Source organism: Rhea americana, unplaced genomic scaffold (assembly GCF_003343005.1).
Source record: "Rhea americana isolate MKP2758 unplaced genomic scaffold, rheAme1 scaffold_325, whole genome shotgun sequence".
NCBI lineage: Eukaryota > Metazoa > Chordata > Aves > Rheiformes > Rheidae > Rhea > Rhea americana.
Window position 1 is genome coordinate 477,571 of NW_028186452.1, and position 17,328 is coordinate 494,898.

The 17,328-nt window shown below is 38.1% G+C and overlaps 1 protein-coding gene and 1 long non-coding RNA gene across 6 annotated transcripts; one reads left to right on the plus strand and one right to left on the minus strand.

Annotated features, from left to right (window-relative positions):
* Window positions 1–16: 16 nt before the first annotated feature.
* Window positions 17–12,613, plus strand: TNFAIP1 (TNF alpha induced protein 1). Of its 5 annotated transcripts, none has more exons than XM_085310750.1 (8): window positions 17–37; window positions 324–402; window positions 3,044–3,380; window positions 5,526–5,695; window positions 7,213–7,302; window positions 7,403–7,455; window positions 9,418–9,613; window positions 10,189–12,613. In XM_085310750.1, exons 3-8 carry the CDS (start codon window positions 3,167–3,169, stop codon window positions 10,405–10,407), a joined length of 942 nt encoding a protein of 313 aa, XP_085166876.1. In that variant the 5' UTR covers window positions 17–37; window positions 324–402; window positions 3,044–3,166; the 3' UTR covers window positions 10,408–12,613. The 5 variants fall into 5 exon arrangements, with proteins under 5 accessions (XP_085166876.1, XP_085166872.1, XP_085166874.1 ...); XM_085310746.1 differs by lacking the exon at window positions 17–37 and adding an exon at window positions 44–87; XM_085310748.1 differs by lacking the exon at window positions 17–37 and adding an exon at window positions 101–246.
* LOC146592607 (uncharacterized) lies at window positions 5,159–17,091 on the minus strand. Its single transcript, XR_014896545.1, has 2 exons — window positions 17,003–17,091; window positions 5,159–5,818 (listed from the first exon to the last, which is right to left on the minus strand). It is a non-coding gene; the product is annotated as an uncharacterized LOC146592607 (long non-coding RNA).
* Window positions 17,092–17,328: the final 237 nt, after the last annotated feature.

Below are 17,328 nucleotides of genomic sequence, written 5' to 3' on the forward strand. Positions count from 1 at the left end.
TGTAGTCCCGGCGGCAGGGAGCGCTTCCGGGTTGCCGGTGGGCGGCGGGGCGCGGAGGAAATGAGCTCAGCCAGGGGCCGCGGAGGGGTGAGCGCCGGGGGCGGCGGGGCCGTGCGGGGTCCGCGGGAAAGGGCGCGGCGGCGGCGGCGGCAGAGCGGCGCGGAGCGGCGGGGCTGAGCCTGTGGGCACTGCCGGCGGGGCTGATGGCGAGTGCGGTCAGGTACCGTCCCAGCATCCCGGTGGGCGGTGAGAGGCGGCTGGGGAGAGCTTCTGCGCGCGTTAGTATTTGGCTTCTAGGCTAATCTTGTTATTTGCTTTTCTAGTTGTAAAAGTGAGACCCTGAGAGGAAATACTCTGTCGCTGTCCTGCTGTCGCCCTTGCTGAACAAGGAGTAGAAACCAGGTGTGTGGACTYGAGTACTTTGGCACCTGGAAACCTCCTCTCTGGAAACGTTGCCTTCCCTCTGTGTGTGACGCTTGGGGCGTGCAGGAAACCTGCTTTTCCTTTGCTGTTCTGATACTGACATACTCATGCACCTTCCTCTCTGCCTTCACTCTGCCTGCCCTATCCGTAACCTTTATTGTACTACTCTGCTCTGTGCACACTCCAGTGCAGTGAGTTTTCAGCAGGGAAGCAGGGTCCTGCTTCCAACCCATCATGATGGGCTTGTCAGAGCCTGGGGTGTCAAAAAATAATAAGACCATTTTGTCTAGTGCAGAAATTAGGTAGTAAGTGTACCAGTCTGCAAGTAATTTGTTCAGTTTTGTTTTCCTCTTAAGCTGTTAGAATTATTTCTTTTTATGGAAGTCCTCAGTTGGGACCATTTCCTGATACAGTGTCCAAACTGCTGTGTTATTGTTCTACAGTCCTCCATCTGCTTCCCACACAAGGCAGGAAGGAAAGGACGTAGAAGATTTTCCCTTGCATTAATGAGTGTAATCAGAGGTTACATTACTGTTTACAGCAAAAGCCTCCTAGCTTATTAGCTAACGAATATATTACAGTAGTAGTATTTGCTCATACTTGGATTGGCTGAAGAGCAAATTTTGCTTGTATTTTGCTTCGTTTTACTTGGTTAGAGAAGTAAGTAAACACCTGAAGCAATAGAACTGACTGAGAACTTGATTCTTATAAAGAGGTATGTTCAGACAGACCACTGTTGACATCAGAGAGCTCTGTTTGGGTCTGGAGTTCTTTCTCTTGTTACAGGATCAGTCTGGCTATCTTTAAAAACATGCTTTTGTTTTAAAGAGCAATTGCTAAGGGCTAAAACAAGACAGGACATCTATGACAAATTTATAGGCCTAAGTTATATTTCCGTTTCTACCAGAGGTCTTAACTGTGAAACAATAAGTGTAATTGCTTCTAGTCTTGATTTAATTCCTTTTAAAAGATCATAGTAAACTATGTTTACTAAGGAGGAATTGTATTATGTGCAATGTGTTTGCAGAAGTTCTGGTCAATTTTACCTTAACCTCTAGCTGTTCTGGGTAAGGAACTTCTTGTATCACGATAATCACATGCACAGTTTTTGGTCGCTGCTGGCTGCTTACCAATCAGAAATTACTTTTCTGGACAAATTAATTGGTAACATGCAGTTGCTTTTGACTTACATTCGTCAGTGGACTACTTGTCTAAAATGATGTGCTCAGAAAAAAAAAAAAAACTTTGGCATACTTAGATATAGAAGTAAATTTACTACTGTGTTCTAGGATGATTGGCTGAAAGTAGAGTGATGACAGCTAGTAGGAGTTCCAGTTAAAGGATTTATAGACAAACTGATCTCTCTTGGCACTAAAATTGTTAGAATTGGTTTGTGTCTTTGTGACTTTCAAAGTTTTTGTATTGCTTTTTGTTTAATAGATATTGTCTGTAGTGCTTGCTTAATTAGAGTAACATTATTTTAGATGTCATTCTAAATTCCGTAGTTACTCAAATCTCTGGCAATTTTAAGATGCCTTCTATAGCTGCTAAGTAATTTGCTGTACCAGATGGATGGAGAGATGTGGGTTTTCTCCATGCTGAAAGCTGAGGTGGAGTGAGAAGGAAGAAGGATGTGGGATCAGCAATACAGTTAGCAGGTTATTATATTTACTTATAAAAGGTTACTCATGTACCATGGGCATAGAATAGAGAAGTGAACAGATGCCTGTAGTCTGAAATAGATAAATAAACAAAAGCATCGTGAGAGGGAAATGCCAGCAAAATGTTTCTGAGGACAACAGTTATTAAAAGGATAACAGAAACCCATTCCTTGTACTTTTCCAGTTAAAGAACTTTAAATCTGTCCTGCTAGACTGAGTTTCATTCTCCTTTTATTTGTTTGTTTCTATTCTCAGCTCCTCTTGGATGGAAAGATAAATATAGTGAGACTGGGGAGAGGAAGGAAGCTGTGAATGTCTTAGCTTTTAAGTGAGAAAAATATTCCAAAGACTGGACTTTAATAGAAAAAAACAGTATTATATTGACTGCTTGGCAGTCCAGGATGGAAGAAGAAGAGTTTTGAATGAAAGAATGTACCAGGATATAGAACATTATAATCTAGCATTTCAGTGTCAAGGCTCTTGAAAGAAAAGCTGCTGAAACCTCTGTACAGATCTCCAGTTTAAAAAACAAAAATAAACCCTCATATATATCCCAGATGAAGAAACCTCTTCCATTATGTTTTAGATCTGCACAAGAAAAAGTCATGGGGAAGTTTGGGGAAGTTGAGAGGCAGCTGAATTCTTACTGTTATTTAAACTTGGACTGCAGGATTGGATGGTGATGTGTTGGCTGAACGCTAAATAAAAGGGAGTCCAGAAATGTTTAACTTGCCTTACTAACAATAATGCAGCCATAACATAACTGTATGGTGCTGAACAATCATTATATTGCTGTGTAAGTTGTCTGAAAAACACGTATATCTTGTTTTGTCAGAACCTGTGCAGATGTGTCCTTAAGAATCTACTGAATACATCTCCTCTTTAATGTGGGCTTGCTGTTCTTGTTTTAAATGGTAATTCTAGGCTCCTGTATTGATCTTACACGTTTCTGTTTCAAGGGTCCAGGTTACGACTGCTCTTGCCTTGCACTTCCCCTTCTCGTGCCTTGTGACTCTTCACCAATCACGGCGGAATCCATCAAGCCCACGCTCTGCAGAGTTGTCATCTATCTACAGAAGGAGATGTCAGGGGACACATGTCTAACCACTCTTTGTCCAGCTGCAGGATCCAAGCCCAAAACTTGCAGCTTCAAAGGGGGCAACCTCGGTAACAAATATGTGCGGCTAAACGTTGGGGGCTCCTTGTATTACACTACGGTTCAAGTCCTGACCAGGCACGACACAATGTTGAAGGCAATGTTTAGTGGCAGAATGGAAGTGCTCACAGACAAAGAAGGTAAGGGGAATGTCTTCTGATGTGGAGAATTTTATAAAACAACAGTTTTTATAGACTATGCTGAGTGAGGAGTATAAGGAAAAATATATTCTGAAAGTAATTTGGAACATTAGGCACTCAGCTCCCATTGGCTCTAACAGGTCTCTGTGCTTTATAAAAATGTGTTTTTTTGTTACTAAAATTAACTAGAGGAAGGACTGGTTCTCTTTGTGACAATCACAGCTGGTACACGGATTGCTGACGTTTTATCAAGACTGAACATACGGCATGTGGGTTGTCATTTATTGGGTGGTGTACAGTGGCATCAATCAAAATGCGGGGGGAGACATTCATTTTTCATCTCTCAAACTCAGAACAGCCTTGCTTACTATGTTGAGGATTCTGGGGTTTTTTTGGTGGTTGTTGTTGTTTTTCTTTCTTTCTCTCTCTCTCTTTTTTTTTTTTTTTTTTTGCCTTCTAACAGTATGTTCCACTTGGCTGAAAATACATATCCGTGTTGTGACAGTATTTAGTCACCAGTCAAATACTATGTCACCTCATGCTGGACATTGACTCCTGGCTTTATAAAAAGATCCCTAATAAATTACAGAGAATAGAACAAGTAAGAAGACTGATGTCAGCAATGCCTATGAATGCTCGTTTTCTTCTCTTTACTAGTCTATAGCAAAATGATACCTTAGGAGTGAGACTTGTAGCATTGTGGAGAAGAGGTTGAGAGAGGATAGCAAGTATTTAACCTGTTGGTGGTTCAGAATATTAATCTCTGAAAGCTCTTCCATGTAACAGTTTTTTTACTTAAACTGACAGAACTCTTCATGGAGACTGCATATCACTTAAACCCAACTCCCTTTGAGAAGGCTGGCTCATATGACTAACTCAGTTTAGTCCAGCAGTTTTGTAAGAGCCTTAGCCTGAAGAGATGACACGTTTAGCATTCTCACAGCCACAGCTGGAGGATCTAGTAGTGGTTTAGTCTACTTTTCTTGTATTGTTCTCTGCATCTGGGTCCCAAAATACCATTTTTTTGGCCTGCCTTCTGCATTATGGAAGAGAGTTTGTCACTGTACTAAGCCCTATGCTTGCATGGCCTACACTGCTATTGTTTGCTAGCAAGTCAGACATTCTGTTTCCTAGTGAACATGACCTCAGGGAGGTTTTAGAATCAGAAAAATGTCTGTCTACTACTCTCTCCTGTGCTGCTTCCACTCTCCACTCCCTCCTGATCTGTCTGTATTGCTCTTTACTCATATTTAGAGACTATTCTAGCCTTTTTATCACACTATGTTTTCTGGGCTATTCTGTGTTATGGTGTCCTTGGAATATATATATATTTTTTGCTTTGTTTTTAAAAACACTGAACAAGAGCAGAAGATGGTTGGGAGACTGACAAACTTTAGCCCCAATTCATTTGTTGCAAATATCTGCAAAATCCTTCTTCTAATCTTCCCTTGGCTTTCTTAGTAATAGATTTCTCAGGTACAAGTACCTAGCATTACACTGCAGCAACAGTTTTTACATTTATTTCCTTACAAATATAGTGAAACTCTATTTTGCCATGAGTATGCTGGGCGTCTAAATAAAACAAGCAGCTTACCTAACAATAAGCTTTTTTTAAGGTTTGAACTGCTTGGTCAGGTAGTTAAATAGAGCTCTGTAAAAATGCAAACTGATAATTTTATATAGTAGTTAAAAAGATCCATTCCTAATACAGAAAGGATCAAACAAAGAAAATAATTTTGGTCAGGCCACACATGGACTGATCAATAGACACAATATAGTCAGGTTCTTGCAGGGATTTTAATGTCTCTTCAGAGAAAGCTGAGTGTTTTTGATTTTTTGTTTGTTTGTTTTTAAGCTGGATTTTTCTTCTGGGGTGCTGAAAAGTAGCGAGAATATACAGGTGGTACCAAAAGAGCAAATTCCCTGTTGTTTTCTGTTCTGTAACCAAATTCAGTTTGCTCAAAGTCAGTAAAGACTTCCATTAAATGAAATGGGAAACAAATCATATGCAGTTTCAGGGAAGTTTCAGTGGGCTCTATTAGCTTATGAGGCTTGAATACACTTCCCATGTTTAATCCCCCTGAAGAAATATTGTTTGCCTGCCAGTGTTAAGGTGATTGAAATGTTATGATGGTTATTTTTCAGGCTGGATCCTTATAGACCGTTGTGGGAAGCACTTTGGAACAATTCTAAACTATCTCCGAGATGACACAATTGCACTTCCAAAACACAGACAGGAGGTCAAAGAGTTGATGGCAGAAGCCAAATATTATCTCATTCAGGGCTTAGTAGACATGTGCCAAGCAGCCCTGCAGGTAAGAAATGGAAGTAGCCTGTAGTTATTGGTGGGTGATTTCCTTATAAAAATGACTTGGGATGACTTCAAAGTGTGTTTCATGGCCTTAGATGTACATCAAGTCTGAGACGTACAGGGTAGCCTGGAAAGAAAATGAGATAGCAGTGAGATAAGTTGTTAAGATCTTATCAAGGACATTTATCAAAGCCATAGTTTTCCTCGCTGTGTATGGACACTTGAGATTCTGTGATGCTTTACATAAGAGAGATTTAGTTTATGCTGTCACAGGAAACGTTTTCAGATCTATCCAAAATTGTGGAACAGCTTTCCAGGCCAGAAGTGCCTATGTTTTCAAGGGGTCTAGTGTAATTAGTAATGTGGCTGCATTATCAAGGTAGCTGTTTCTTTGTAAGAGAGAGATGGTCCAGTGGTTAGATACTAATCTAGAACATGAAAGCCTTGGGTTTAAGTACTTATCATTTCATAAACATCTTGTATGATGATCATTTCCCTTTGTGCTACCATTCTCTTGTCCAGCTGCCTGCTGCAGAATGGGGATAATAGCACTTTTTCTATTTCACAGGAATGCCAGGAAGATGAATAAAGAAGAGATTATGTTCAGAACCAGTCATATAAGTAGAGGGACTGTTTCTTTTTAATTTGTACTTTTAAAAAATATTATTTAGGAAATAGTGAATTTTGAGTTCTTTTTATGTGAAAAGAAATGAAAAATAGAAATTTAAAGGAAATTTATTGAATAAACAGGATTATTTTGAACACGGATTAATCTTAAGATTTTGAAATGAATACTTCTGAAGGGATAAAGCTTAGTAATTAAATAATTATAGTAATTAAATACCTTTAATTTAATTAAATACCAACATGCTTCTTGTAGACACTGAAAGAAGTGCAGAGCTACACTGACAATTTTTCTGCTGGTTTGGAATTTAAAACTTTTTTTTTTTTTAAGAAAAAAAGTTGCATGGCTTCCCATTAGCTATTGAGCTTTCTTTAATTTGTTACATGAGGAATCTGGAGTCACAGACTGTACTTCAAGCTATTGCTGGTAGCTTTTGTACCAGGGGATGAAGTCCATTTCAATGACATGCTGTTCTTCTTGCCAAATGTTCAGTTCATAGTGGCTGATCTTCTTATATACTGCAGTGTTTTGAGTCAATTAAAACTTGTATAACTCTTACTATCCCTTTCTTCTGAAAAGGCTATAATAATAAACTCACTTAAATCAAGTATGACTTGAGTTCAGAGTCTTTACTATAGCTAAGGACATTGTCTTGCATCCCARTATTTCAATTATTGCTGCCTTCTGGGAATAAGAAACCTCTCTGCTGTATTTCTAGTTTGCAGATCAAGGTAATGCTGTGTGGTTACTATAGCAACATAAGGCTCTTCCTTTGCATCACAGGGTTTGGGAACGTGGCTGGAGGGTTTGGAGAAGAAACCAGCAGCAGATGTTAGTTTCATCATTTATATTTCTTGGGTTTTTTATTTCATCTCCCTCTTCTTTCTTCAAAACAGGACAAGAAAGACTTGTATGAACCTGTTTGTAACATCCCTATCATCACATCTCCAAAAGAAGAAGAGAGACTCATAGAATCATCAATGAAGGTAGCTGCTTTTCTACAACTATCTAGAGAGAAACTGATTTTTTGCTAAAAGTATTCACACACCTAATTTACCTTTTCTTTTCTTATTCCTCTCCCAATAGCCTGTTGTTAAGCTGCTTTATAATAGAAGCAACAACAAATACTCCTATACCAGGTATGTCAGTTCTCTCTGCACTATAATGGGAAAGTTTCCCTTTTGACTATGGGAGTGGAGGAAAATGTAACGTGGTCTAACTTTTTGTAGCTTGCAGCAGCACTTTTCTATGGATTTGAGTGCAGTTCTTTGTGATTGATGTGAATCTAAGTTGGGGGAGGGAAGCTGGACAAATCACATTTGTTGAAGACTGGTGTACAGTTCAGTTGTGCTAGAGAAGGGGAGGTATGTCTGAGAAAGATAGCGTCAAGGAATAAGAGACAAGAATGATGAGGCTATTAATACTTACTGAAACCAGGTCTAACTTTGGTAATACAATACAAACTGGTAACCTGCACGTTGCCCCTTCAATTCAAAGCCAGTGCAGCCATGATACCTATCTCTTGATTCTTCAGTTTTATTCTTAGTTCTTCATCTACCTCTGGCAACATTCTTCTACCCTCTCCCGCTGCCATTTTTGACATTCGAGATCCCCCAAAGCCTCTAAATGAATTAATTATTTGGCTACAAAGGAAAGTATCTGTTCTGCTCAGGAACAACCTGGATAAGGGCATCACAAAAATTTACTGGCTTTTTTTCTGTACAAGAAAATATTATTTGTGTTTTGCAGTGTAATTATCATGATCCCTTTGTTAAAATGCTACTAGAATGGCTCTGGATTTTCTTAAATGAGTCTCTGAAGCAATGTGATTGTTGAAGCAATCTTGGAAGTTCTTTCTCTAGACAAACTGACTGTGTATCTCAGAGATGGATTCTAACAATCATGAAATTTCAGGTAGTCAGGAAATGCTAACTTGAGGGAGATCTAAACAGAGGCATGTTCTTCAGCAAGCTGTGTTCTGTGTCTGCCACTTGGGTTGCACTTGTACCGTGTTACCTTTAGTTTATGGCAATGATGCTAAAGCAAGCGCAGAATAACATATTAGTCACCCTGGGTTTGAAAATGCTAACATGCTAGTAATGATGGCAACAGAACCCTAGAGGTTGACACCAGGAAGTGTTGGTGTCCAACTAGTTATAGGTTTATAATTATTCCTTGCACATGAATCTTAATGCCTTGATGATGTTTAAATGAGGCATCTTTGTTTAAAATTCCACACTGGCTACTAGTAAGCAAAGTCTTTTTCCTTCTAATCTTCCTTATCAACAGTGTAAAAGCAGCTTTTTCATTTACTTTCAATGTGGTCAAATAACATAAATGAACAAAGTCTGCTTGATTTTTTTTTTTTTAAATAATTAATTTATTTTTTTCCCCTAGCTTTGCCTCTTGATATCGCCTTAGATTTGTCATTTGACATTGGTGTTGTTATTTAAATAATGTATTTTAAATTTTAAGAGTAGCTTTCTAATAGCTTTATTTAATTTTAAAGCTGTAGAGCCATAAATATTTTTTTCCTCAAGAACGTTTGGATCTTGCTTTGAAAAGCAGTTAAGATGCTGCATCTTGGCTGAACTTAGTTCCTTAAATTATGTATTCACCATGGAAATTTCCACATGATATCATTAGTCTGTGTGCGGAACACTGCTTTTTAGTTAGCCTTCTAACATGTACCAGCTCTTTAGGCTTTTGCTGTTACTAAATCTAAAAAGAACTGCAGTTAGCATATGATTTAATCGTCTTGAGCATCAGTCAAGAGGTAGTTGTAGATCGTTGATGTAATGATTTGGGAAATTGTGCTGTCATTACTTATTATGTAATTTGACCTGTAAAGTCCGATACATTTGCTCATGGGAATCTGACCATCTTACTTGTATCTCAAGTTGGCTATTAGCCTTTTTTTTTTCTTTCCTTTCCTTTCCTTTTTTTTTTTTTTTTTTTTTTTGGCAGCGTATAGCAATGAGTCACTACTTGTATGCTGCAGTTAGATAAACACATAGAACTGTGGTGGAATAGCCATACTAATTCTATAGAGATTGCAAAACTACAAAAACCTTATTTCTTCTTTTGTTGCTGTGTTTCAGTAATTCAGATGACAACTTACTGAAGAATATAGAACTGTTTGACAAACTTTCTCTCCGATTCAATGGCAGAGTTCTCTTCATTAAAGATGTTATAGGAGATGAAATCTGTTGCTGGTCTTTCTATGGACAGGGTCGGAAACTTGCTGAAGTCTGTTGTACCTCTATAGTGTATGCCACAGAGAAGAAGCAAACTAAGGTATCGGAGTTTGTCTTACCTGTCTCTTATGTTTAGGGAAAAAAAATCACTGAATCACATAGTTGAGGTTGGAAGGGACCTCTGCAGATCATCTGGCCCACCCCCCTGCTCAAGCAGGATCAGCTAGAGCAGGTTGCATAAGACTATGTCAAGCTGGGTTTTGAATATCTCCAAGGATGGTCTTCCTGCCTCTGATTTTGCACAAGTTGCCTAAAGACTTGCTTCTAAACACTGCATCTTAAAGAGATGAGAATTACATGCATGAAAATATGATGAATCTAGAGAGTGTCCCTAACTTCAGGAGGTACCTCTGGTTTGCACTGGTGCAGGTATGCAGATCAGGATCAGACACTTCTATTTAAGAATCAGAAATACCTGTATTCCATTCTAGAACAATCTAAAAGAAGTAGTAGGGGATTTGGCTGTTGGAATAATCCTATACTAGGTATTAGACTGCTTCGCTCATCTTTCCTAATTGTTTTACTCTTTCTAATGTGAATCGAATTTACACGTGTGTGTTCTCCAGTCATGTTATCTTGTATTGATCAGGAAAAAGACGTGCTGTTTTTTTGTAGGTTGAATTCCCAGAGGCACGAATATATGAGGAAACACTAAATGTTTTACTTTATGAAACACCACGAGTTCCTGATAACTCTCTGCTGGAAGCAACAAGCAGGAGCCGAAGCCAGGCCTCTCACAGTGAGGATGATGATGGTTTTGAACTTCGTGATCGAGTGCGCCGAATCCATGTGAAGAGATACAGCACCTATGATGACCGTCAGCTTGGCCACTAGCTTGTCAGTAGAGAAGAAAGGGTGTACTTTGAAGGCTTGTATGGATATTCTTTGAGTGAGGTCAAGAAGTAGGGAGGTGTAAGTTGGACTGTGTGGACTAACCTTCATCTGGCTTCCTGGCTCCTTAAAGAAGCTAAAGGGCATTTGTGCACACAAAGTAACACTAAAGGCCAAAGGCTTTGAGAACTGACATGTTAATTTTGCACCACATGCTTTAAATAGAGACTGACCCCTTTGTTTGCTGCACAAGGAGTTGAATCTTGAACACTGCTTCTGACAGTTCATAGTTGGTCTTTCATAGCTAATGATTTGCCAGTTATCTTACTTCCAGTAAGAAGTACTGTTTTTCCTGGATAAGATGGTGTGATTTGAAAATCTTTTTCCAGACACCTGCCCCTTTAGGGTTTTTTTGTAATGGAACCTCCAGTTTTTAAATCAAGATATTAAAGGGGGGGGGAGACAGGATCTGAACATGGATACTTTTAGCAAACGCTACATCTCAATAACCCATGGAGGAAATGGTTAGCTACGCAATAGTCAAATACAGTGTGTGTGTRTGATTTCTCTCACTTCTTTCCCCGATACACATACAAAAGTTTTCTTTCTTTCTTTCTTTCTTTTTTTTTTTTTTTAAAAAAAGCTGTCTTTAAAACTCATTAAATCTAAACTACAGTCTTCTGGAAAGGTAAGGGTCAAGTAATCAAAAACGCTTCTCTTATATAAAAATGAGAACATTTGGAAAACTTGAATAAATATGTAATAACTTCTCCTGGTTAAAAATAGGTGTGCTGAAGGAGGAAACTTCTACAAGTAAGAAAAGTTCTGGAATAGATTGCGGCAGGATTGCCACCCTTTAGGGCTGTGAGGATGTAATCCTTTTTATATAAACAATGACAATTTGGGGGGGTTGTTTTGCATTAGTTTTCTCTTGTGGCCCAAAAGTGCTATTTAATACTAGATTTCTCTAGCTGAGAAATGGAAAAAGTACAGTGACTGGTCAAGTACAGACAAACATTTTGTAATGCTAGATAATGTTCACACACTGAAGAGTGTATTTAGGTTCTGTGTTCTGAATCTCTTCTACAGCATATAAGTTTAAGTGGAGAGAGAAGAATATTCACAGAAATATTGTGCTAGCATAAAATAGCAAAACACCTTGGACATAGGAGAGAGGTGGTTTATTCTTAGAAACTGAAATATCAGCTTCATTATTCTGAATGTTTCGCCTGGTGCTAATTTTAGAAGGGCCTTTCAGAAGGTTGCTGTCCAACCTGTTCTCCAAGCTGGGTCTCTGGAAACAGTTCTGTGTTTCATATGGAGAAATTACTGATATATTTTTAAAAATTTGATTGTATCTTCCAGTTCTAGGCTGCAGATTCAAATCCTACTGCTGTCATAAATGGTTATTACTTGATAATAGCTCATTGGCACCTATGGGTATGTAATACCAGTGAACTGTACAACTGCTTTTATGTCCCTATATTGTAAATGAATAAGGAAGCTTCAGGTTCCAGGATGTTTAGGCTTGAAATCTTTCGATTAGTGCCAAATTTATGTTCAAGCCTTAATGCAAATTACTTCAAAAGCCTGACAAGAATATAAGCTTAGATTAATATTGTAAAGTGATAACTAAAATCAAAATGGCAGGTATTTTGGTAGTAACAGATGCTTGCAGAGGAGGGAAAAGAAAAGTGATTTCTACTAGGTTAAGCTTTTGAAAATGAGATTGATGAGGCTTGTTAAGAAAGCGTTAATAGCTAATATTTATTGCATAGCCAGGCCTCTACATGTGGAAGGTTTTCACTTAATTCTCCTCACATCCAGGAAGTTGCATTGCCACAGTAATGCACTTGCATTTTTGTGAAAGGCATCTTTAAAACACTAATGACCAATAACCTCTTTTCTTTGATGCCGCTTTCTGCAAGTTGTTGTTTTCCAGATCGTTTTGCTATTGTGCTAGTGAAAATACAGCTGCTGCCATAAGTTTTTACAAAGACATTTTGGGGGTTTGGGTTTTTTTTTAATTCCACTAGAGTGTAATGCCTTTTTTTTTTCTTTGCTATACTGTTTAAATTACATTGTGGTTGGTGCTTCGAAGCTACCAAGAGAGGCTGAAGTCTTAGGTTATTTTTGCTGTGCTTAATAGCTTCAATTCATTCTTCTGTATTTTGTTTCATCCTGTGGCAAATAAGGCTGCCATGTAAAATGCGTGTGTGTGACACTTCTATTTCTTGGCAAATGATTTATATTAATTTTTCTTACTACTATTGAAGTGATTGTTAGCAGATTTAGTAAATGATGTTGGTAGCCTTGCAAAACTATGTTTAAAGCAGTTATAAACATAAAACTGTCATTATCTTTACGTATCTTTTCTCTGGGAAGCACAGGTATGGGAAGGAGCACGTGTGAGAGGATGAGTGTCAGATCAGCGTGCTGGTCCAGAGGCTTTCATTCAGTAGGTTGGATTCTGTACTCTCAGGATTCCTTAATGCAATTGATTCAAATTGTGAATTGCTATGCTATAAGAAGCAGAGAAAAGCTTGTATTTTGGTTTAGTTGGTGTTCTTTTTCCTGTCTCCCATAATAAGCAAGCATTATTACTTTCTGTTTTGAATTTGGATTAAATTAATCTCAGAAAATAAACTTTTTTTTGAACCATCTGGGGTTGTGAAACCCCTTTAAAAATTGCAAAATAATTTACTGATATTTGTAGAATATGGAATATCAGTACAAACTGTAAGCAGTTATGGATGTTTTTAAAATATATCTGGATATCCTTCTTATTTCACCTTTGTGTCTCATCCCCATCCATTCTCCCTGCTCTTCCCCAAAATAGTACCAGTCACAAAACATCTACTTTTAGATTAAGATATGACTTAAACTGGAATGATTTTAAGTAATGTTTGGTCATTATAGACAGAGCACCCTGTCAGTCTGTAAGCTTTACTCAGAGTAGTGATCTAATTGTATAAATACTGAAATTTTATCTATTCAAAAGACATTCCAAACTCATGGTCTTGGTGTTAGTTCTGATATTTTTTTTCAAGATATAGTTGAAACGCCCTAGCTAAGTACCAGGGTTGGACTAGATTAGCAATCCTATAGTTCCCTCCACTGGTGCATAGATCAGGCATGGTAAAACACCAGGAAATCCTCTGTGTAGGTGTATTCTGAGACGTGCCATTATAAGGACCTGCACACAACTAAAAAATTGTAATACTAGAAATCCACTTCCAGGTAGGGTCAGTGTATTCATGCATTTCTGATAAAATCTAGAATGCCCTAGGTTATTTCTTATGCAAATGGTCACATAATTGATATTTTACATGAAATCTCGGTAAATCTAATTGTAAACATTTCCTAATAAAAGCAGTAAAATACATTCTCTTAAAAAAATGCTTATCTGAAATTGGTCTAATACAAAATGTTAATTGTATGATCTCTCCACCAAAATCATGACATGTTGATTGTATAGTCTAACTACTAGGTTCTGATAATTTTAAATACTTTAGTTATGTCAAAACTTATGCTTTGTATTCTTACCTTAATCCTCCTTTACTTAAGGGACATATTTTGTTTTGAAAAGAATACATTCTAGAACACATTTTTTACAACCTAATATGATAGAGAGTAAGTGAAACACTGAAAACACTGAAAAGGATAATGCAACTTTAAAATGTAGTCTGTATGTATTTGTAGTAAGCTGTCCACTTCTACAGAAAGTGAACAGCTGCATTTGCTAATAATCTTCTCTACTGGCTTTTAATATCACAAATGATCCCTATTAAGAAAATATAGACTTCTAGTTATATGGAGCTTCTTTGGAAACCTTACTGTCCTCCTCACTCTTGAATTTAGGTGAAGTTTATGCATTCACATATTACATTAGCAGGCTGAGAGAATGAGCGGAACTGAGATCAGCTGACATCTATACACAAGCATTGTAATAAAGTGTTGTCCGTTTCTGTAATGGAGCACTAACATACTGCAAAACAGCCTCAGTCTTTCTACAGAGGAGACTTGATGCCTTGAGTGAATGTCTTATGTTAAACAGCTCTTCAGTATCAGTGTTAATTAGGCAATAATGTCAAAAGAGTTAGCACTGCAGGGTAGTAGCCTCCAACTGCTTGATAAATGTGGAGACAAAACTAAATGTTTAACCTTCGCCTTGACATTCAGATTTCAGAACAGGAGACATCTATCCTGTTGTAACATTCCATTCTGCTGACTTTTTATCTCTTGCATTGCATGGTAAAAATAAAATAAYACAGACTGGGATGGCATTGGAGGGACTGATGCTATGTTGTTATTGAAAAGTATTCTGCTTGGAACAGGTAATACTTCTGTGGTTTTGTTTAGGTTTTCTTCTTGACTTTAATTTTCAGACACAATTCACTCCTAGAAATAGTGATGGAGTATATCTTAACTGAATGTGTCTAGCACAATTAGATTATATCCTCTGACAATCCTTGGCATTAAATCTATATAGCCACGTTCCATGCCACCCATTTTGTTAGGAGAACTGAGCTTTTATTAAGAGATAAGTGGGCATGAGTTCCATTTCCAGCTTTGACAATAACTTGGTAACATAGACTAAATCAGTTGTCATGTATGTGCATAACTTCCCTCATTTGTAATAAAACGGGGGTAAGATCCTCCCCTACCTCAGAGGAATGTTGAAAGTTAAATTGTGTAATAATAATGCAGCTTTTTTGATTTCTGTACTGTTTTATATCCAGAGGGTAGCAAATATGATTGCTGTTCCTGTTATAACTGACATTCTATGATCAAGCTGTTTTTTGATGGCATCAGGCTTTTGTTTTATTTTTATGCCTCACTTTTAAGGGCAGTAACCATATTAACCATTGATAAAGTGTTTCCTCTGTCTTTCATCAATGTGTTAAATGAAAATGGAACACTAATTTTTAATAAACTGTTATATTTTATATCTTCTGTGATCTTTTTCTCCATCATCAGGAATTTTAATTGTCTCACAATGGTTTCTTTAAGTATACGCTTTTGTTCCGTATTGTACTTGAGATCCTTACCAAGTATTTAGGATGCCTGAATCACAGAAATACTGTATTGGCCAATGGCTTTGTATTATGGGCTTTTACTATCTTTCACCCATCCCTGCAAGTGCAGGCTATAATTCTGTAGGAGATACCACTGTGCTTACAAAGTGTACAACAGATAACTGCTTTTGGCTTTCTCTGGGCTTTTACTTTAGTGGGAAAACAACTATGTTGGTTGCAGTACTTTTCATGTTCATGGAAATAACTTTACTTCCTAATAGGAATTACAGAGAATTTTGATCTTGCATTAAGAAAATTTGTGTTACCACACAGGTAATCTAGATTGCATTTGGAAGATCTTTAACCTTTCTTCACTAACACAGCAATTTAGCAGGGAATTAGATTCAGAGATTTAGTCTGTGTTCTGCAGTAAGTATACTTTGAGCTAGCCAACACAATCTTACAAACTCTCTGTTCTATTTAGTTGCTTTCTTTGCTGCTGTTACGCTCTTTTCTTAGCTGTAGAAGTCAAGATTTGTAATTAGTAGTGAAATGAGGAAATGAGCCTTCTTCCTTCTATTGCCTGCAGGCTGTATTGGTTGGAGTTGCAGACTTGCTACTTCTAAAGTCCTGACACCCATTGAGTGGGATAGGCTGATTAAATAATTGGAGGAGGAAAAAAAAGACTTATTTCCATAGATAAATTGAGGTAGAAGAAAAAGAAATAAAAGGAAAGTTTGTATTATAATGTAGTATTACTTTACTTTGAGTGACAACCACAGAAATAATATTCTACAAAGTATCTGAATGTTTTAGAAAATGTTACATAATCCTTCTGTTTGGAAGGATGAGAAACTTCTCTAGGAAAGCTGTGGCTTCTAGTGCATACTAGCTACTGCTTCCTACAGTTGTCTTGTTGAGAATTGGTTTACCTGTAAAGTAGATGTTCCTACGCTGGCTCTATGATGTATGAGAGCCAGTAGAAACTGAACCTGTTTTTCTTCATCTTGCTAGGGCATTTTGTCCTTGAAACTGTGTAATATGCTTTTGTCTATTAACTACCTCTTTCAGATTTGCATAGTTTTTCTATCTAGACTATGTAGCTCCCTTTCTTCTTTTTTTCTTTTCTGCCTGCACTAAGGCAACTCTGTCTCTTACTCATTGTGGTCCAGATACTTCTGCCTACCATCTCTTCTTTCTTCTATGCAGTTCCTTTAGAAACTCTCCCTTTGCTTCAGTGTTACACTATGGCATGTTCTTTCCTGTGCAGCCACAACTGTTGTAGGATTTTCAGTAGCAGCTACAGGACTTAATTGACAGTGAGCTCTGATTTGTTGAATACCTAAATACTGCTACTAAAGGAATGATCTTGCCTACCTCCTTATCTGCTTTGTAAAGAACAACTTAAACACCTCATGAAACACTCCTTATGGTTTTGCAATCAAAATATTGTAGTTCTGCCAGGACCAAAAAGTGAAATTATCTGTGAATATGTGAGTATGCTGTTTACTCTTTTAGCATTACACTGAAAAATAAGGGATTAAGCACTTGAAAAAAGCAGGTTATTATATGTAACTGACCTGATGCTTCAACCACCTTCCCTTCCCCAGAGATGCTGGTGTCCAGCTGCAGCAGTCCCAGAGTCGTAATGAACTTCACTGCGACCCCTGTTTTGGGGAAACTCTTTCAGAACCAGCTTCCCCCTTGGTAAGGAGGGTGGGAGGACCGGGGACAGCGGCTCGGCAAGAGGTAACGTGTAACGGAGGCATTGGAAAGGGGAACTCCAGGGCAGGCGGAGCTCCTCGGGAGGCCGGGCGGGAGGGAGCCCAGGGGCCGCGGGGGGCGCATTACCTCCGCGCTGGGTCCCTACGCTGCCTCAGCGGAGGGCGGGGGCAGCATTACCTCC

What these genes read in the sequence shown, in the direction of transcription:
- TNFAIP1 (XM_085310750.1), top strand. Translation starts at nt 3,167, where the DNA reads ATGTCAGGGGACACATGTCTAACCACTCTTTGTCCAGCTGCAGGATCC. An exon ending in TCATAGAATCATCAATGAAG is followed by an intron (nt 7,303 to 7,402) that starts GTAGCTGCTTTT and finishes CTCTCCCAATAG; the next exon opens with CCTGTTGTTAAGCTGCTTTA. An exon ending in CAGAGAAGAAGCAAACTAAG is followed by an intron (nt 9,614 to 10,188) that starts GTATCGGAGTTT and finishes GTTTTTTTGTAG; the next exon opens with GTTGAATTCCCAGAGGCACG.